At 48.6% G+C, this 20,037-nt stretch overlaps 7 protein-coding genes across 7 annotated transcripts; 1 reads left to right on the forward strand and 6 right to left on the reverse strand.

Annotated features, from left to right (window-relative positions):
• Nucleotides 1–1,074: 1,074 nt before the first annotated feature.
• BP5553_05114 (Uncharacterized protein) lies at nt 1,075–2,173 on the reverse strand (the record flags this gene model as incomplete). The annotated part of the gene is made up of 2 exons (XM_032013737.1): nt 1,075–1,597; nt 1,650–2,173. 2 exons carry the CDS (start codon nt 2,171–2,173, stop codon nt 1,075–1,077), a joined length of 1,047 nt encoding a protein of 348 aa, XP_031870337.1.
• Nucleotides 2,174–4,024: 1,851 nt separating this feature from the next.
• On the reverse strand, nt 4,025–5,103 carry BP5553_05115 (uncharacterized protein; the record flags this gene model as incomplete). Its single annotated transcript, XM_032013738.1, has 2 exons — nt 4,025–4,768; nt 4,825–5,103. The coding sequence occupies 2 exons, from the start codon at nt 5,101–5,103 to the stop codon at nt 4,025–4,027; spliced, it is 1,023 nt and encodes a 340-aa protein (XP_031870338.1).
• A 1,303-nt stretch (nt 5,104–6,406) lies between these two features.
• Nucleotides 6,407–10,195, reverse strand: BP5553_05116 (L-aminoadipate-semialdehyde dehydrogenase; the record flags this gene model as incomplete). Its single annotated transcript, XM_032013739.1, has 6 exons — nt 6,407–8,145; nt 8,203–9,259; nt 9,331–9,687; nt 9,745–9,835; nt 9,887–10,085; nt 10,138–10,195. The coding sequence occupies 6 exons, from the start codon at nt 10,193–10,195 to the stop codon at nt 6,407–6,409; spliced, it is 3,501 nt and encodes a 1,166-aa protein (XP_031870339.1).
• Nucleotides 10,196–12,946: 2,751 nt separating this feature from the next.
• Nucleotides 12,947–14,031, reverse strand: BP5553_05117 (ATPase get3; the record flags this gene model as incomplete). The annotated part of the gene is made up of 2 exons (XM_032013740.1): nt 12,947–13,588; nt 13,651–14,031. 2 exons carry the CDS (start codon nt 14,029–14,031, stop codon nt 12,947–12,949), a joined length of 1,023 nt encoding a protein of 340 aa, XP_031870340.1.
• Nucleotides 14,032–14,769: 738 nt separating this feature from the next.
• Nucleotides 14,770–15,231, forward strand: BP5553_05118 (5-hydroxyisourate hydrolase; the record flags this gene model as incomplete). Its single annotated transcript, XM_032013741.1, has 1 exon — nt 14,770–15,231. The coding sequence occupies one exon, from the start codon at nt 14,770–14,772 to the stop codon at nt 15,229–15,231; it is 462 nt and encodes a 153-aa protein (XP_031870341.1).
• A 277-nt stretch (nt 15,232–15,508) lies between these two features.
• On the reverse strand, nt 15,509–16,353 carry BP5553_05119 (uncharacterized protein; the record flags this gene model as incomplete). Its single annotated transcript, XM_032013742.1, has 2 exons — nt 15,509–15,939; nt 16,050–16,353. The coding sequence occupies 2 exons, from the start codon at nt 16,351–16,353 to the stop codon at nt 15,509–15,511; spliced, it is 735 nt and encodes a 244-aa protein (XP_031870342.1).
• Nucleotides 16,354–17,611: 1,258 nt separating this feature from the next.
• BP5553_05120 (Uncharacterized protein) lies at nt 17,612–19,459 on the reverse strand (the record flags this gene model as incomplete). The annotated part of the gene is made up of 3 exons (XM_032013743.1): nt 17,612–18,200; nt 18,261–19,352; nt 19,425–19,459. The coding sequence occupies 3 exons, from the start codon at nt 19,457–19,459 to the stop codon at nt 17,612–17,614; spliced, it is 1,716 nt and encodes a 571-aa protein (XP_031870343.1).
• Nucleotides 19,460–20,037: the final 578 nt, after the last annotated feature.

Consider the following 20,037-nt stretch of genomic DNA (forward strand, 5'->3'; position numbering starts at 1 on the left):
AAGCTTCTCGTTTCTTTACCTTACTTCACAATTGACAATCCTACTCAGACTCTGCTGAGGTTCAGCTCAGGCATGCTCAGGCATGGCCATCCAGGCTCAGGTATGCTCGCCCTCAGCTCGGGTTAAAGCTGCAGTTGCTCACGTCCGCAGACTAAAACGGAACCAGCGAAAGGGAAAATTAATCCTGAGTCTATGGGTATAATGATGGAACGTTGACGATGTAGGGATCTTCGTATCGATACCAGTGGCTATGAGAAGGGGATCTACCTTGCGGTGTAATTGACATAAGTGGCGCTGCACGTGCAAAGATAGAGGGTGACTGTTCCATATCGTAATATGGAACATCGAAACGGGGTACAATAGGTATGTTTCTATTTAGATAGGTCAACTTTAGCTTATCACTACATGATCTGCTCATTGCACCCTTTCATGAACATTCGATTCCAAGCTGTCGGGAATTAAAGCCACCATTCCCCCACAACAGAGACCCGCGACGGTTGTCGAGTATCCCAACGTTGCATTTACTGGGGGAAGGTACCTGGTCCCTAGCACGTAGTGCTACTTCCAAGCCGGCACACGGCTGAAATTGAAGCATGCCAGTGTGTAGGTCCGGATGAGATTTTAGTAATAAACACGGATAGAACTTGCTGCACGCCAGCGAGTGTGCTTGGCACTGGTCTGAAAAGTGTGAATAGTATTGCCAACAGGCTGGCGCCGGTGGGTTTGATATAATGCAATCTTGCACCTTGGGCCAGTCCATATGCTGCTGCAAGAAGTAACCCTCGGCGATATGACTAGATCAGCACTATCAGATATCCTCCGTATATAATTTAGACAACATATACCGCCGTAGAACAAGAGCTCTAATTGATTTATAGTTTTAGTTTATTACATAAACTAACATTCATTGAATATCCTACTATTGAAGTTACAACTTATAGAGATTAAAATATAATTTATTTTTTATGTCTACCAAGAGGAGATATTCATTCCTAATAGTACAGAGACTCGAGCTAGTAAAGCTCTAATTCCGGTAAACTTCGATTCCTACTTTACAAGCAGCCTGAGATTTCGTTATAGCTGACCCAAGAAACCCAGAATCTTCTCCGCGCCTTCCTCCCAAGTAAGGTCATTCTGAATATGATGCCCTGCGTTGCTGACAACATCAAACTCAATATTATCCACATCAGCCCATCCATCATCGACCTTCCCCTGATCCCTTGATTTCAGAGTTTTTGCGGCAGTTTTCCGATAAATCCCCGCCATCTGCTGCATCAAAGTCACGCCCATCAAAGTATCCTTCTCGCCAGCGAGGACCATCAACCTTTTACTCTTTCCCCAGCCAGTAATATTCTTCACAACATTCCACACGTTCACAAACGGGAGCATCATGCCGAGAGGCCATAGCATACTCTCGTACTCCGGTATGTATAGCTCCCACTTCTTGACTTCCTCTCTAGGGAACTCGGGTGAAAAGAATGCTCGGTGAACAAGCGTTGTAGAAGAGAGTGGAGAGCGGGAATGCCAAAAGTCACGTATATAATAGCGAGGGGCGAACCAGGGGTCGTTTTTGAACCAGTTCCAGTACACCCCCAGACTAGACGTCCTCAGTTTTGAAACGTGGTCAGAATAGAAGAAAGTAAACTTACCCTCCAAAGTTAGGGAATCCTGCGCAAATCACCAAAGCGCCCACCTCCCCCATTCCTTGGCTCAAAAAGTACTGTGACAATCCACCCCCAGCTGAATGTCCTATCAATACCAGATCTTCGGAGCTGAAATTTCCTCCTCTTAAACCGGTCTCAACACCAGAAACCCAAGTGAGCGCATGACCTAGATCTTGTGCAAAATCACGTTTTCCGTATCCCCATACCATTCGCAAGTAGCTAGGTTTCCAGGAAGCCCCATGACCGCGAAGTGAGAGCGCGTAGCAGGGGTAACCAAGTTTGCTAAAGTAGGTGAGGTAGTTGTCCCAGACGGAGGCGTGTCCGAAACCGCCGTGTTGGAAGAGGATTGCTTTCTTCCTGGGCGATGAAGGAGAGGACGGTGAAGGTTGAGCAGAGAGGATCTCGAGTTTCCCTAGGGGTGTTGGAATGTAGGAGCGAGTGGTGTTGGAAGGGGGGTCTGGGACGACCACCGGGCTGCGCGTCCAGACAAGCGCGTGTCGGTCGTTCATCGTTATATTGTGAGCTGAGGTGTGTTGCTGCCAATGCTTTGGAGATTCGTGAGAAGAGAACGGGGAATCAATACACTTATATCTACAACCCACAGGGCTGAAAAGCCTCACCGAATGCGGCTGAAGTCATGGTACTAATTACAGTGAAAAAGGGGGAAGGTTTCTATTGCCAAGAGCGGCATGCGAAGTCATGAGGCTTCCGATACTCTGTGGCTGCTCTTGGATACATTCATTGCATGCCAATCACTTTGCTTCCTCCCGTGCGATTTTCGAGGTACTTTGGTACAACAGGAAAAAGTCGGGATTAAATAGTAGGCTTGATACTTGGTTGTTTTACGGTACTTTCCTCCATCCCCAGCCTTTGCGCAACCAACTCGTTTTTCTCCCGCGCTCATATGGGGAATGGAATGGCGATGGGAAGCGTAGACCACCACGTATAGCTGCATCCACCGTGAGCCACGTTCCCTTGCCTCCCATCTTAATCCCCCCTTTCAGGTATCTTCTGTCCACCTTCCTTCATGCACGCCGCGCTTGGACTTGTCATCGATTCCCTCCGACGCTGCGATATTCTCCGCTTATGGCCCGGGATGTCCAACTTCTTCAAATTCTCTTCCAATACTCTCCTCTTCTCCTCGACCCATTCCCTCTCCTGCTTCTCTCTCCTATCTTCTTCCTCCTCCGCCCCTTCTAATACCAGTGCTGACCATTCTGCTATTCCCACCCCGGGGTGTATATCAGTCTCTTGAACTTGCATCTCCGGCTCAGAATCTACCCACGTCCTAGGAGGATTGATAGGGCGAGTGTCAGCTATCCGAGAATAACCCTATGCGACCCTTCAAAACTTGCTAGGTCGGTAGTAGGGTATACTCTGAATTCGCGCTCGTCGGTTTGGGCGTTGTCCTATAAGGAGACGGCAGACGTGCCGAGATCGACGAGGTTGTTTCGAGGGTTTGGGTAAAGCGATGGTTTGACTAGGAGTGACAGAACGGCTATAACTTTGTCCGTGAATATTTCCACGCAACTAGTCGACGACGGCGATTAAGAGTAGAGACCGCGCATAGTGAGAGCGGCGTATACCCTTTGCTACGCGAATGCTACCATTACCTCCCTGAGTAGATTTAGCTAGCCTATTAGAGATTTGTCGAAGTAGTCAGAGGTGTTTTAGATCTTATAAAAGTTATCTCGGACGACAAAGGCTACTAGATAATATCCTGAAACAAAGAGGAGAGAATCTGTTAAGTATATATAATATAGAGCTTCGCGGAAACTTTACCACTACAAGCTCAACGTTGATTCTAACACGCCTCGTTTACCAATCTACCTGTGACACTACTTTAATCTAGTTTGGCGACGAAATGCAACTGATTCTCACTCGTGAGTACTACATGAAGACAATAGGAACGTCACCCCGAGTCCCAACCTTGATGAGTTGATGAGTAGGAGGGGAGAATGAGACCATCCTAAGCTGTCTAAACTTCCCCATTCTTAACATCCGAACCTTCGTCACATGGGCTGGGGGAAATCGAAATGACATCGATGAAAAAAGGTTAATGACTCGACGAATTCTGGCTTCATGAGGTCTCCCTAACGTCGCAATCATGAACAATTCGAACCTGTCGGTTAGCGGTTCTCGGTCGATTGTAGTATGTTTCCCTTGGGAGATATATTCCTTTCGGAGAACCCCTCATGCTTCCTTGACCCCAGAACGAATTGGAGAGTTACCTTCCATTGATCTACCAGCAAACTTGCAAGTGTCCTGAAGACGTATTCTGAGTGATCAGAATCAAATCCTACCTCTGAAACCCACTACCTCTTAACACACCCTAAATAAGGCAGTTGTAAACCCCTTCCTCAACTACTAAGCCATCTCCATATGGTCCATCTAAAAAGGTATACAACCGTTCCAAACCCAACCATTCCAACACCCAGAAGTAGATATCCCCATGATAGCGAACCATCACCATCGCTGTCATCTGAAGGCCACCTAGCTCGATCTGATTCCAAATCCTCCCAGTCGGCGCCATTCTGTGGCCTCTGATGCGCCCGTCTTTCACGCTCCGTTTGCCAGGATGACATGTTTGCCGTAGGTGGTCGTGGTGGTCGCGCATTTGGCCGGGTTGCCCATGTGCTATTAGCTACTGAGACGGTGGGAATTCTAACCGTGGCTGATCTTTGCAATAAAGGTAATGGAGCTGCATTCCTATTATGCATACAAGCCTGGGGATCGGCACCTACAGAAGCGTCCATTCTCTGCTGAATTTGCGAAATTTGCTGATAATCAACTCTATATCCTCCCTGGCCCCTGTCAAGCAATGTGGTTGAAACCCAAGTTTTATATCCTTCGAGACCAACTTTCTTCGCAAGATACTGGTAGCTTTTATGGGTGAGGCGTATGTCGGACGGCTTGCTTGTCCAGCGGAAACTGCAGGTGCGGAGTAGCGCGACCGATACGTCGAATATATGCTCGGTTTTGATGTATGACTTGCAGTCCATTTTTCCCTTCTCGAGATATAGCTGCCACGTGACAGGGGCTTCAGGATCGGCTGGAGAGTCTTGCATTATTGGCACTCTGTATCTTGTTTGTTTCGAAGTAACCTGTGGTTTGTTATTGTTCACTCGACCGACCTTGGTAATGCTTCGAAAGGACCTACTTCCGCAAAGGAACATATCCCATGTTGCTTAATTTTCAAAACCAGTATCGGGTGGCCGTAGCCTTCGCTGTGGAGCTCCTTATTCTCGCAACAACGCTCCTTAATGCATTTAATCGTTCCATCATCGTTCTCGTCTTTGGTAGGAAGCCAAACAATGCAGCCCTCGCCTAACTGTTCGAGTACTACTTTTGGTCGCCGATTTCGTGCGCTATTTGAAGCTGGGCGAAACCCATCAGAAGGGGTAAGTTGCCGCTCCTGCCGACGCTGGGAACCAGACATCGACGCGTATTTGAGAGATGCAGCAATAGAATGAGAAGAGGAGAATAATCTTAGATGGCATACGAAGCAGCCTATTCAAGCAGGTATGACTTTGTGATTGTCCAACGATTCAACGTCCACGATATCAGACTTCCTGGGGAAAGCAGCGCTCAATAGCTCCCGCGCTCCTGGCACGCCAATACGTATGATTCCAGCCGCTCTAAGCCACGCATGATGTCGTAGCTGAACAAGAAGTCGTGCGGTTGCAGTCAACATCATGCAGGTGCCCATTGGGGCTTGTTGTGATTGCATTCATAGGCGTGCAGGTGGCTAGAATGATATCTAGGTAGTGTTAGATGAAAAGCTGTGCAGTAATAGAAAACTAAAGTAGTAACCGAAGTTATAATTATCAGAGTACGTGTAGAGGACATGGAGATTGAGAACCATGGCAGTTGAAGTATTGATATGTCAGTGTAATGAGTGGGTGTATATCTGCGTTCACTATACTTGCTGACGCGCATGCTCTGCGGTGAAGTCAAGTAGGGTTCTCGCCTATATAGTACAAATGTTGGTTCAAATGTTGGTTCAAGAAGGGAGTACTTTGTACTTTGTTGTGTAACTGGTAGTTGGAGATAAGTTTCCAAAATCCGCTATCATTAGGTAGGGTGATTATAGCGTAGCATCTCCTATCAATTAAAGTGCTAGGGGATTTGCAACCAACAAGTGTCCTGCTCTTGGGCTTCTTATGCACCACACACCCTTACTAGCAATGTTTGAATGCTAAACCTCTCAACCTTCGTGGGACGACCATCATTATTCCTTCGAACTTCGACGATAAACAATATATCTTCGTATAATATACTTTGCACGTCTGACTATTAGCTAGAAAATCACCTGTTATTCAGTGATATTTACTGCCTAGTTGCTTTCACACCTGCCAGTGGCTGCCCTTTGTCATTTTCATTTCTACAAGCGCTTTCTTCTAGTACCCTGCCTGACCGACATCACACATCGCCCGCATATAACCTCTGTCAAAATGCCGCCTTCTACAAGATCGAACGAGCGAGTTCTTGGGGAGCTGGGAAGTAGCCAGACACTCGATGGTGATACCTGGAATGAGAGTGATACAGTTGTGTCAGATCCTAAGGAGAGCCCCAGGTAATCTATCATCCCATGGACCCAAACACACACCCCTAAATCAAAATATCCACCTACAAGTTGGATAAGCTCCGAACGACAGACTATCCATCTGCAAATTGATATCCTGATGCTCAAATTATATATAATATCCGACCGCTATATGTAACAGATGATGCAATACTTCTCACGGCCTTGCAGACCTGCCACCAAGGCGACCAGCACCCAAAGCCTGCAACCTCGACTCATCGATCCTAGGTAGCTTGCATTCGCCATTCTCTGCCGGCGCAGGCAGGAAGCCAACTGCAGCAAGGTACGCTAAGTACATGCCAAGAGTCTTCACATCTATAGCATTTGCAGCTAATGGATCCTTGACTGTGTCTTTATCATATGCCTTGAGCGCTGCTGCTGCATTGACATCGTCCAGCTCTGGGGCTATGGTATTCGCAGGCAAGTCTCCCACCACGAAGTGGAACAATGGAAGCAGAGCATGCTCCTCCTTGGTGTTGTCACTTACGTATTCCTTGACCTTAGTGCACCACTCCTGGTACGACACCATTGGCACGAGATACCCATACACCTCAAGAACACCAACCCACTCGTCAAACGTCAGGCATGGATGGCTGGTAACCTGGGCCACGCCTAGGGACTGCCCGATAGCAGCTGGGAGATGAAACGCCGCAGCAACGACGATGCGACTGACCTGCGTGACAGGGACGGCGTTGATCCTGTTTGCAATGCTGGGACGCGCTCCCACCTGCAAGCATCCTTTCCACAGCCGGACTAGAAAATCGTCTGTAACTGAAATTCCGGATTCCGGATCCCCCATAACATATCCTGAGCGAATAATGGCGCCTACAAGGCCCCGCCGTCCAGCCTCGCGTAGGACAAACTCGCTCGCCCACTTAGACTGCCCATACCCTGTGCCAAGGCCCTTGCGACTGCCCTCCAAGTCGTCCGTCTCCAGCACAGCAGCCCCGGCCTTTGAGGAGAGCTGGACGTAGTGCTCGTTATCTAGAGTCGAGGTTGAGCTGACAAATGCCAGTCGCTTGGGCTTTCCTGTGGCGCAGAGTTGGATGCATGCCAGGGTACTCAGAACATTGGTCGCACGCAAGCTGGAGTACGGAAGCATCCAGTTAACTTGGGCGCCGTTGTGGATGACAATGTCAACTTCGTTCAAGAGGCGGTTCCAGACGTTCTCGGATAGACCGAGCTGTGGCTTGGAGATATCCCCGACCACGACTTCGAGCCTGGATGTAGATATCCAGCTTGGGGGCCATAGGCAATAAGTCTTAGTGATGGTCTCGAGCCGAGCGAGACTTGCCGCTGCGTCCTTGGCTCGCACGTGCGCAATAACACGCACTTTCTTGGGGCCCTCAAGGAGCTCGTGGAGGATATATGAGCCTAAGAAGCCGGTGGCGCCGGTTAGGAACACTGTGGGCGGCGTGTCTGTGTAGTCTTGCTCGATTTCTGCACTTCGGATGGAGTCTGGAAATTGATGCACTAGATCTCTCGCATCTGCTGCGTACGCCTCGTCTCCGACATCTCCGTCTCCAGCGAGTGGCATCGCATCAAGGCGGAGACCAATAGGATCTTGTGAGCGATCGATCTCTGCGGCAAGGGCCTCGAGGGTCTGTGACTGGAATATCACACTCACTGGCAGGTTAATATCTTTCCATTCGTTCTTGAGACGGAAAAACAACTGCTGTGCGAGGATGGAGTGACCACCTTCCTCGAAGAAATTGGAATCTGGCACAAACATCCGTGCAGAGCGGTTGGGGAGGATGGATGCCCATATCGTAGCCAGTTGAGTTTGGGTATCAGTCATGTTGGCAGTCTGTGACGAAGCCCTCCTCTTTGCGAGAAAAGCAAGGTCCGCCGCGTCCGGGAAAGGAAGTAAAGGTTTGTCTATTTTACCGTTCGGATCTAAAGTCTATCTGTTAGTCTCGAGAGTACGATCTGCTTGACCAGGGTGAAACATACTCAAGGGCATTCGAGCCAGAGGAATGAAGATGCTTGGGACAGCATATTTAGGAACCTTGGTTGCAAGGAACTTCTTGCAGTCTTCGGACAGTGACTTGAATCGCCTGAGCATTCCAGCCATCGATTCATTGAGTAATTTCTGCTCGATATCTTTCCCATCCTCCTTCTCCTGCAGGTGTTGAAACCAACGCTTTGTCTCGGGGACAAAGTACGTGACGAGTGTCGGCTCCTCGTTCTTGTCTCGTCGAACTATCGTGACGTTTTCGCGCAGAAATTGGTATTGCGATAGGTATACGTCGATCTCGCCGAGCTCGATTCGAAAGCCGCGAATCTTGACCTGCGAATCAATTCGGCCTATACACTCGACGCTTCCGTCGGTACGGAGTCGACCAAGATCACCGGTTCTATATAGGCGATCTCGTGGTCCCTTGTAGAGCTTCCTCCAGGCCTCATGAGCCCCCGAAGCAACCTGGTGGTCATACTGCTGTATCCATTTGCTTGGATCAACAAACCAATTGGGAAGAAACTTAGATCGGTTGAGTTCCGCCGTGTTGTCGTCATCCCCAAGGTACCCCTCTGCGAGGCCCCCTGCTCGAAGGAATAGTTCTCCTTGCTCACCTACCCCACACAGCCTGGTCCTGTCCTCGCGATCGACAACCAAGAGCTGGACATGCAGCATGCCCTGGCCAACCGGGATGATATCTGGCAAGTGATCTAGAAACGTAGGGTCGACGGCTTTGCTTGGAACCTCAAAATACGAGACTGCACGCTGCGACTCGGTCGAGCCATATAGATTTATCACGGTAGCATTAGGTGCAAGGTCGCACAGCTTCTTGCAATCTTTCTTGGTCAAGATATCGCTGACGAAGAAGGCATTTCGAAGAGCAGGAAATTGAGTTGTGGCACCGCCGACAAGGATCTGGCCCATGGCGGGAGTCAGGTGGGTAACTGTGATGCCGTGTTCTTTCATCCATTCCGCGAGCAGCTCGTAGGCAATCACATCAGCCGGGGGGATAACTAATGCGGCGCCTAGGAAGAGCGGGGTGAAGATGTCTCTCTTTATACGCACTTGTTAGACCGTTCGCATCATAGTCAAGAGTAAGGGTATTAGATTAGAGAATAGCTTACTTGGATCGGATCGTGAGAAATGCCCGATAGCATGCTGAACCTGTCCTTTTCCGAAAGGCCAAATCTCTCTGCCATCCAAGGTAGGTAATGAGTCAGTGAGAAGTGGCGTCCTTGGACGCCCTTCGGTCTGCCCTCAGATCCGCTCGTAAAGCTCAGAGTAGGGATCGAATCCGGGCCAATACGAACATTGGGAAATTCTTCTCTCCGGGAGACCTGAGGTTCGAGACAGTCTTTGCCGTCGACAATGCCCCCCTTAAGCTCCCCATTACCGGATAGTTCTAGTGCCGGAACGGTAGACTTAATGCTTAGGTTACTGCTGACAAAGTCCATAGCAATGTCAGAAAGATTGCCAAATTCCTAAGTAGCCTTCTGGATACAGACAAGGAATCTAGGGCTCGCAACTTCCAGCAGTACCTTTTGGCGCTCTGGAGGATACTGCGGATCAAGCACACTGACAGTTGCGCCAGCTTTGAGGGCCCCTAGATAGGCAACCACAAGGTCTACCCTATATCCCATCAGTCAAGTGGCGAGCAAGCAAGCAGAGAAAATAACGGACCCTCGATAGGCATATATCATGGCAACATCTCCCACTTCGCACCCATGCGCCAAGAAGTGGTGTGCTAACTGGTTGGAGCTCTCGTTGATCTGGCGATATGTGAAAGTGCGCTGAACGGCTGGTAGGCTCTTCTTGGTTTCAATGACGCATTGCCTATCTGGAAAGCGCTCGGCATTGGCTGCGAATATCTCATGGATGGCTGCAACGAGTAAGTAAGCATGTGCTGTCACAAATGAAGGATGATCTCCTACCTCCACGATAATCACCCCAGCGAAGGTCGATTGTCGGATCCGGCAAGGGGGAATCCATGATGCCATGCGACATTATCAGCAGAGGACGACAGTGTCGGGCGGCTCTCGGGTTCTCCTCTCCTCTCCTCTCCTCTCCTCTCCTCTTGTCTTTCAATCCCTGGGCTCTCTGCTTTTCACCGTTGGCGTTGGCAATCCGGTTTCCGTCGTGTAGGTAGGTTATTGAGGAGTCAAACCCCCCTCCTTTTGGCGGGGTGAAAGTTTGTTTCCAGGGGAGTAGAGCTAAAAAAGAACCCTAAAGCGCGGTGGTCAAGGCCGCGCGAGGCTCCGCAACAAACTTTCTGTGCCCCTAGCAGAATTCACCGTCAGAGACCGGCCAAACGCACCCCTGGCGGAACACTACGAACATTACTCTAAATAGCCCAGATGATACAAACACACTATTCAAAAGTCCTGCTAAGGTCTTTTCCCTTGCCCGATCACCCAAGATCGATTGATCGAATGCGGATCAAGTTGCATCCCAACTTCAAGCAGCTGGGATCACACAAAACACGATCATCCTTGTCTATCATACAGGTCGGACTGATCTGAGAATCTTATGACGTTTCTTGGAATCGGCTGGATATCATAGCCTCCTACCGCCAGATAAGAACTGCGTGTCCATTATTGCACCTCTTCCGAACTAATCTCTCAGTGGCTCCGCGTGGACACAAAAGGCTCCCCGTAAAGCTGGAAATTATATTTCCACTATTATTCCCCCGTCATCACCTTGTCGGGCTCAACCATCGGGCCCTGGAAGACTGTTTGCAGACGCGCCTTTTATCTATGGCATTCGACGAACTGTGTAAGCCAGTGAGACAGCGGGGGGGGGGGTGAATGGCAGCCAGAGAATTTTGCCAACATTGCACAGACATCCCTCTTAGGTTGGCTGAAAGATACCAAACAAGCTGCCACGGACCAGAGTAAGATCCATCGCCATAAAAGATAGCGAGGCATTGTGGAAATTGAAATTAATAGAGTCCAATAAGCAAAAGTTATCCGAGGATGATAACGCATCGTTGGGTGAAAGAAACGCCCGAGAGAAGAGCTGGAACCTAACAAATCCCTCGAAGAGGGTACTGTTGCGCCGGTCAAGAGGAGACGTAGTGCTCGACTCGAGGAAACGCTATCAAGTACTTCGCATCGCACAATGTGTTGATTTTCTCTATGCAGTCTCCTAGCCTGAATGGGGTACACCCCACTGGACCTAGAAGCAGCGGAGATTCCTATAAAGGCAATACAGGTTTATCAAAAAGCAGGATTAATTTATACGTCAAAATATGACTGGTTTTAGGAGGTTTAGAGATCGGAACAGCTGCACTGCAATAACGTTGAATTGGTAATATTTAATACATTGTGAGGCGGGGTTGTCACGTACTAGTCACATACGACTGGACCAGAGAGGATCAAAAATCGGCCCTAAGAGGGACCCTTGTAAGCTTGACAAGGGAGCGAGAATGGATACCGCCACGACAACTGGATGAGTTGAGGGAAGTGACTGTACTCAAGGCAGCAGACATTATCGAAAGCTGTTATAGTGGATTTATTTCCTCAGATTCTAATGCCTCGTCTACGGACTTATTTCTTATGCATATATGTTGTGGAATAGGGCTAGTAGAAGCAATTGAAGAGATATTTCGACGGTTTGGTCTGAACCAATACCGGCCCGAGTTGCGTGTGCAATTAAATACTTTGCCATGCATAATGGAGATGAGGAGACGACAAATCTTGGACGGGATGCGCTGGGTGATTATAAGACAAGAGTTCTGCCCATTATCGATGAATGGGGAAAATCAAGCTTGAGATCTTTATTCTGCTCAATCCCAAGAGTTGACATCGTCCTAGTTTGTTCACGGAGATTCGATACGAGGGCTTCGCTTTTGAATTCTTTTAGATTCGTGTAGGTTGGATCGGATAGCAACGGTTGGCAAGCGGAATTCTTCTATTATATCTATTTTGTAAGGGAAAGGGGAGAAGGGACTTTAATGAAGATAATATATTTACTCATATATATCCGCCTACTGTAATAAGTTAAAGAGCGAAAAGGTAGACCCAACACCCCCTAACCCAAGAATTATTCGATGCAAAAGCCGACTATGGTGGCCTACGCTAGCTTTATAGAATACTTCGCGGACAAGGATGCCAAGGGGGTGTGAAGAGTATACTCCGGCTACAGGGGCATATTAAAAATGCAATGGATCTGGATCTGACCTTAGGGGGATGGAACATCAGACATACTCCATATAATTCGGAATTAGCAAAGTAATTGCTGAGAAGCATGTTGGACTCGGAACACTGAAGGAGACTTCCCAAACGCTGTTCCGCAAAAAGCCCCTGATATCTCCTTAAAGTTCAAGGAGTAGAAATTAAAGGCTGAATGGGAGCTCGCGGAACGGAATTAAGAGAAAGAGTGGGTAGCTAGCATTAGGAGCCGAAGCCAAATATCACTATGAGGCATTGTCCAGAAGACTGTTGTTAGTGTTTGGAACTTATCTAGAACCTAGGTAGTCTCTGGATGTAAAAGCGCGCTTGATGGGGAAGGGATCATGGAAACAAAAGGATGATGGGCTTGAGCCCGTGGAGGATCCTTATAGTATGAAGGGATTATATACCAGTCGTCAGTGGTTTGAAATGTAACGGGATGGGAATTGTAAATCACGCAAGCTTGGGGCAGTCACATTGATCAATCCACTCTCACAACTTCCACAGAAGTTTATAGCTTTCTGCAATGGGTTTGGGTATTGACAAGCTCACACCTCTATAACGTCAAAATCTATAACCCACCCGCTGGCGGGACATAAGGCTTAATCAACATCTCACTAAACTTCTCTAGCCTCTCCTTCCCCCTCACCTCCTCTACCAGAAGCGGCATCTTAACCACATTAAAATCATCATACAACTCGGCAATCTGCGCCAAGTACTTCTTCTGCATCTTTCTCCGAGCATTGCATTGCTCGCACTCGCTGCCTGCCTTCGGGAACAGCAGTTGGTTGACCACAATACAATGCGTGTCTATGTGATAACTCGCTAGCTCTTGGATCATGCGCTCTGTTTCGTAGAGAGAGAGGAATTCGGGTATGCAGACGCATATGAACGTTGTGAGGTTCTCGTCCTTGAATTGTGTGTTTACCTCGCTGATGGTTTCTCGTAGACCCTCGAGCTTCTCCATCATCTCGTTTAGGTTTTGGCCGTTGGGGAGGGAGCCGTTTGCGCCTAGGAGGCCGTTCAACATTGGTCCGAATTGAGAAGACAGCTGTGAGACTTTGGCTAGGGCTTTCTCAAGGACGGTGGGGAATTGGAGGAAGCGGAGTGTGTGGCCTGTAGGGGCGGTGTCGAATATGATAGTTTCGTACGAGAGAGATTTGACTTGTTTTAGAACCTCTGCGAAGGACATGGCTTCATCAATACCAGGGATCTGTAGAATAGTTATAGTTAGCATTCCTTGTCCTCATGAAGGCGAACTTCGGTGGTGCCTACTGCGAAAGCCAAATCTTGCATCATGCCTCCCATACCAGCCGCCGGACCCTCGCCCTCCTCAGCCTGACCCATAAGCTCCTGAATGCTCCCATTAGGGTCAATCTCCATAGCGCTCAGATTCGTGAAGCCTTCCACAAGCCTAGCCTCCTTGCCAAACTTCTGTGAGAATGCATCGGAGAGATTGTGCGCTGGATCTGTCGAGATGAGGAGGACAGAGCGGCGGACTTTGGCAAGTTGGATTGCGAGAGAGCACGAGGTTGTGGTCTTGCCTACACCTCCTTTACCACCTACAAAGATCCATCGCAGTGACTTTTGGTCGAGGATGGTCTGGAGGGTGGGTTCGAGCTCGTCGACGTCGACGTCTACTAAGGCGGTCGACATGGTGCGTTTTCCGGCTCAAAAAATGGAAATGGGGTATCTAGCGGTATAGATATATGCGCGTCGAAATGTAGAGTGAAGTGCGGATGGCGTATGGTGGATGGTAGGTGGTGGGTTGTGCTCTGAGGGGCGATTTATTTGGTGTTCTTGTTCTTGAGCTTTGGTCTTGGACTTGTTTTCGGGCTGTCGTCGTCGCGATGATCTTCGAGGTTCGTCGGCCTTCTGTGAGTGGCCAGTCGCTTCTAATAGTAACAAAAGGGACTCGGTCTTTCAGGTACTGCGTGAACTGTTAAAACCAGGGTTCATATTATCTATATCTTCCTTAAGGCTAAAAGGTATCTGTAGGTTGCATTCCAAACTAGAGCAGAGCGCACAATGCTGAAAAGGCGGCGAGCTCCGACTTGCCAGCTGAGCTGCCTATAAATTGGTATATTAATGGAAGGAGACCCCTAACGTTCCTTTCTCTCGACTCCCAAGTCACAGCTAATATCGCAATTGACTATAATATTTAGGTAAAGTCTGGGATTATTTTTAAACCCGTATCAATCAACCCACAAGACTCTTATTCTGATTCTGGCGAGCAGCGAAGCGTACTCGACCGAAACCTACCCCTCCATCCATCCCACTTGAAGGCCCTATCTACTGCGGGCGCAACAAACACCACATCATTACATCACGTCGTCCCCTCCCGCCGTCTTCTTGCCACTCATTCATTATCACAGCAAAACAAACAGCGACACGATGACAACACCTGCTCCCTCCCAGCGCGACCCCATAACCTGTCATGTCCTCGACACAACCACCGGCCGCCCCGCACCAAACATTGCCGTAAAACTCTCCTGGAGCGAAAACCCCAACATCACCTTTAGCAGCGTCACCAACAGGGATGGTCGCATCGCAAACTGGCAGTTCGACAAATCCTCCTTCCCCATGGAAGATCTATACAACCAAGTTCGGGCGGCCACAGGGGAGGGCGACATTACGATCGAGTTCATGATAACGAATTGGGGGGCACAGGGTAAAGCGGCGCTACCGAAGGGAAGCAGCATGTGGAAATTGGAATTTGATACGGGGGCTTATTTCGGGATTGAGAAGACCTTCTTCCCGAAGGTCGAGTTGACGTTTCTGGTGAAACCGGGCGAGCATTTTCATGTTCCGCTGTTGCTTGGGCCGTATAGCTACACGACTTATAGGGGGAGTTAGGGAGTTAAGGAGTGTTTATTTTGTTTTATTTGCGGATAACACCAGGAAAGCAGCTGCCTCGAAAGAGACTATTAAGTTAAGCTATTTTATTTTGGTTATATTCTTTTGGGATCCCTTTTTATGAGAGACCTAGTGAGACGCCAATAGCCTCGACGAGCTTGTAAACGAGTGGCCCTGACGCCCAATATGCAACAGTAAACTCCAACGCTGTAAAAATTGCAGGTCCTGCCCGTCCCTCTTGATATATTAGCAATTTCAGATTTCTGTTTCCTCTCTCTCATGATTTCTGCCAGCGCAGTTTTCTCAGGACTCTGCGTCTCTTCTTCTCTCCACGCTGGCTCGCGGTATCCCTGTCGCTATCTTTTTCGCTATCATGCTCGCTATCCTCTAGGTGCTTCGCGTTGATTAATGTCTCTTCACTCGCACTTGCCACACCATCAATAACACTATCGTGTTTACTCTCCTTGTCTGGACTTTTCTCCTCCATCAAACCAATCTCTTCCACACTCCCGTCGGCATATTGAATGTTGTCATACAGCCCCATCGGCTGTACATTAAGAGTTCCGCCATGAGACCGTGTCTTCGATTGGTGTCTGCCGAGAAATAGACGATGCCGGGAATGGACTCGGACGGGCGGGATATCTTTTGCTTCAATTGTGGCGTTTGGGGATGTATCGGCGTCGGGGTGTGGGAGTGTAGTGTTGCGATCTGGAATGAGAGTTAGTACCCGAGTCGAACAACCTCCTCCTTGGCATTCCCTTTGAGGAAACAAAGCCTAAAGCGAGGGATAAACGAATAACTCAAAAAGGACAACAAACCTTCACATAAAGGCTCCGGAAACCCTGTCCCCTTCCCTAGGGAATTCCTCTCCTCCCTCACTTTTCCAGGCATGTCATGCTCATGCATGATGATAATTGAGACGTGGTCTTTATATTTCCTCGAATGGAAATGTTTGGGCACGTAGTTTTCTTCCTCGCCCACGTCTTGTATTTGCCTGACTTGGATATTGTGAATTCTAACCTTGCTGGGATTAAAGCTGTTGGTACGTCTGTATTTGCGTGGTTTGGCGCTGGAGAGATCCTCCTTGGAAGTCAGCGATTGGTATAAGGTGCTTATGAGCATGTTTGAGGTTGATGTTTAGCGAAAAACAAATGGAATTAAAAGACCAGCTTTTTTGAATGGTAGAAATTGGAAAAAGGAAAATACAAAGGAGATAAAGCCCAGTGAAGAAGATGAGGAATAAAGGAATGGGGTCGAGAACAAAATGCTAAAGTTCGTAGGACGATCACACAGTATATACAACGCCGCATCATGGAATCCCGCGGTTCTCGAAGCGCCCACTCGCCCACTCGCGCGCGCGCAATGCGAAACGTCGAATCGCCCGCTGACGTCTGACTTCACCCCGGTAGCAACCACTCGCCTTTCTGTGGAGTCTAGAACCTGTGAATGGAAAAAGAACTTACCCGGTAAGCACGCTTTTTATTTTCGTGTGTTGTGTTACTGGTATGATTTGTGATGAACGAACGTATTGTAGGAGTGAGGGTTCAGTAAGTCGATGCCAAGGTCAGCCTCCCAACAGAATCTAGATTCAATTTCGCCGTAGGCGTGGTATTTATATTTTCTCCAGAACTTGGCACAGCCCCGGCTTATTGTCTTGTACATGAGTGCTTTTCGCCATCATTTATTGCCGATCCGAGGTTTGCCATCAGCCTTGTGGTCGTACAATATTTACATTGGCAGGTTATGGGCTCAGCTGGTAGGGTGACGTACGCTGCTGCGTGACACGACGGCGATCCCGCGACACACCGGCCTTCTACCCTTGGCCAAGTACAAGTATAGATACTAACCTTTGGTAAGGGTCTTGGTACGCATGGCATGGCAGGATATGGCAACGCACGAAATGATTCTACCGTAGTAACTGTACCTGGGCATGCAACTAAATGGATATGGAGACGGTCCGCTGTCTGGGCAGTCGCATCTCACTCCCAATAATGCATTGTCTACAGTAGAAATATCCCACTTATGTCGAGAGTGATACCCACCTAAAGAAAATAAGTCCTAATTCGTTGGCTTTTAACTATTAGAGCTATCGCCGTCTCTTCCGTGCTGCCGCCACTCTACTCAGCAATGCCGACATTAAAAAGAATTTAGCTTCCACGGCCGAAGCCGCAGACTTGTGAATATATACAGAAGAAACATATACAATCAATCCTGTCATGTCATCGATAGCATGACTTGACCCCGAAATCTAGAATCTCTCCTCAGTGGAGTTCTGTGGTATCTGTGTTATATCCGCCTTGTATAAATGACGGCCTTCATGCCAGCCAGTTGGGGAGATTAGAATACATACTTTCATCCAGTCAGTAAATCCACTTCACAACTAGCGGAGGGGAATGCATGGGGAATGGGGGATACGTACAGGAATAAACAGATATGGCACCAACCGCTCATACTCGTCCCAGCTCTCCCCATACTTAAGCTTGCATCTCTGAATATCCCTATAAGCGCGATGGATAATCATACCAGCAAAGAATACAGAATAAAACCATGGGAAGGGGCTATTAAATCCGGTAACCAGTCCCCAGGAAATGGCAAAGAACAGATCACAGGTATAGTGGATTTTGCGAGCATATCCGTACCACCCATCAGCGAGGATCGAGTCTCCCGTCTTGGTTTTGATGGTGCGGGGGTTCTTGACGGTTTGCCATGGGAGTTGGGGGAATGACTTGCGCTGGAGGAGCTGTCCGCGTTCTTGGTTCCGGAAACGATTCTTCTGTGAGTTGGTGGTATCCCAGATCCAGTACATGAACAGATAGGAGGTGAAGAGCACTGCCATTAAATAGGGGTTCCAGGCGTAGGTGGCTGGGTCATGGTTTGCAAGATAGAGAGTGCAGTGGCAGTAGCTGAGAGGAACGCCAGCCAAGTTCCAGAAAATCAGCATGAAGCCCCATTTTTCGTAGTACATATCCCTTTATTTAAGCGTCAGTTGATGCTTGGGCGGTGGACGGGAATATAAGGACGGGTCTTACCAGGTTGTGACGATGAGTTCTTCGCCCTTCGCACAAGCATTGACATATAGGAAATGCGCCATGACCAAGAACCAAACTTGAGGGGAAATATATCCATATTGCTCATACTGTCGAGCAGCAGTCCCACAAGACAGACCGAAGAGGATGAACCATGGGAGGCGAACCTCGAAGAACATCTTGAAATCTAGAATACCGAACATACGAGGATTCAACTCAGCGCCCATGAAGAAATCATAGACGAAATACCCCGTCATACGATGCTGGGCTCCTCGGGCGATCGCGGAAAAATAGGCAATGATGGATACTATAAACCCAGAGCAGATTGCTACAGACAATAGAGGCCCGAATAGATCGATGATGGTATATAGCTTGAAGATATTGAAGTAGTGCAGTGTCGCTGCCAGGACGATGGTGGTGTAGAAGGCCCAGACTCCATTGCAGAAGTACTTCATCTGCTTGCCACCTGCCCAGGGCAGCGGTTTCCCATACGTATATACTCCAGGGAGAATGCAATAAGCGGCACCCTCAAATATAAAGAAGGTCCAGTAGATGGTCCAGGCACGCACCGAAGGGAAAGCATGTTCGTAAATTATATTTCCCAGATGTTGGAGGAAGTCGGCAATGCTCATTCCAGGATCTGGCGTTGGGAACTTGCCGTCGTAGAATGTTGCACCAATCCACATGTAATACATGAGCAAAGGAAATGCAATCATCATGGTACCGACTCCCCAGGAGCCTCCGAAGTCGAAATGCGGTGAATAGTCGATCTTTGGATCCTTCCCTGGCTCCCAACCATCGACCACGCGGTCTTTGGGCGCTTTAGGCGCGGTTCCGTTGGTCTTTGCAGAACCATTGGCCGTGCCGTTCACCTTGCCATTTGCATGTCCGTTGCCAGTATGCCCTTCAACGGATGCACCATTCGTCGCTGACACATTCGGCGACACCTTTTCAGCAGCGCTGCCGGATGACCTAAAGGAGGTATCTGCCGCAGATGAAGAGTCGTTCGCTTCGTCCGAGTCGGATATTGGAGCCCGGCGACGAGATGATCTTCGCGTCCCTGGAGTCTGGACAAGACCCAGATGTTCAGTCTTCCTGTGCAATTAAGCAGTATTAGTACGTGTACAAATAAAACAGGACACCTTTTGTGAGGGAGGGCGTATTTACTTGGGCGTTTGCCGCAACGAATATCGTTCAGACATGGTAACAGGACAGATTTTTAACGATGCAATTGGTCGTGCGCGCGAGTAAACTCATACAGCATAAAGAGTGGAAGGAATATATAGAGCACAGTACTAAATACACATGGCGCTGCGGTGCGTATTCACATCTGGCGACCGACGAGGTTGACGATGTGTGGTGTGTATTCGGTTGGGGGGGACAACAGAGTATTTGGTTATTTGAGCGCGACTAAAGCGCTGTCTTTGGTTTGTGGCTCCGCTGCCTCGGGGTGTTGTTAGTGCGTTAATAAACAATACGCCATTGCGCCAATGGGGCGCAAAGGGGCCTGAGCCGCTGGAACCCCTGAGTCCCTGACTAGACAACGCCGCGCTCACTAATAACAAAGGTACGAATACGAGTAGGTTCATTTCGCGGGTATTCTATTATATCAACAGCCGGAGACTCCTTATTATTATTGAAGTTATTATTCCGAGTCACTCAAAGTCATTAAGTAATGGTAGATTTTGTATTTTTTATCACAATGGTCGCCTTGCCCTTGAACAAAGCAAACACGACCAACTAATTATTATACATCGAATGCTTTGCTACAGGGTGAAAT

This window comes from Venustampulla echinocandica (assembly GCF_003357145.1).
Source record: "Venustampulla echinocandica strain BP 5553 chromosome Unknown scaffold_2, whole genome shotgun sequence".
NCBI classification, from domain to species: domain Eukaryota; kingdom Fungi; phylum Ascomycota; class Leotiomycetes; order Helotiales; family Pleuroascaceae; genus Venustampulla; species Venustampulla echinocandica.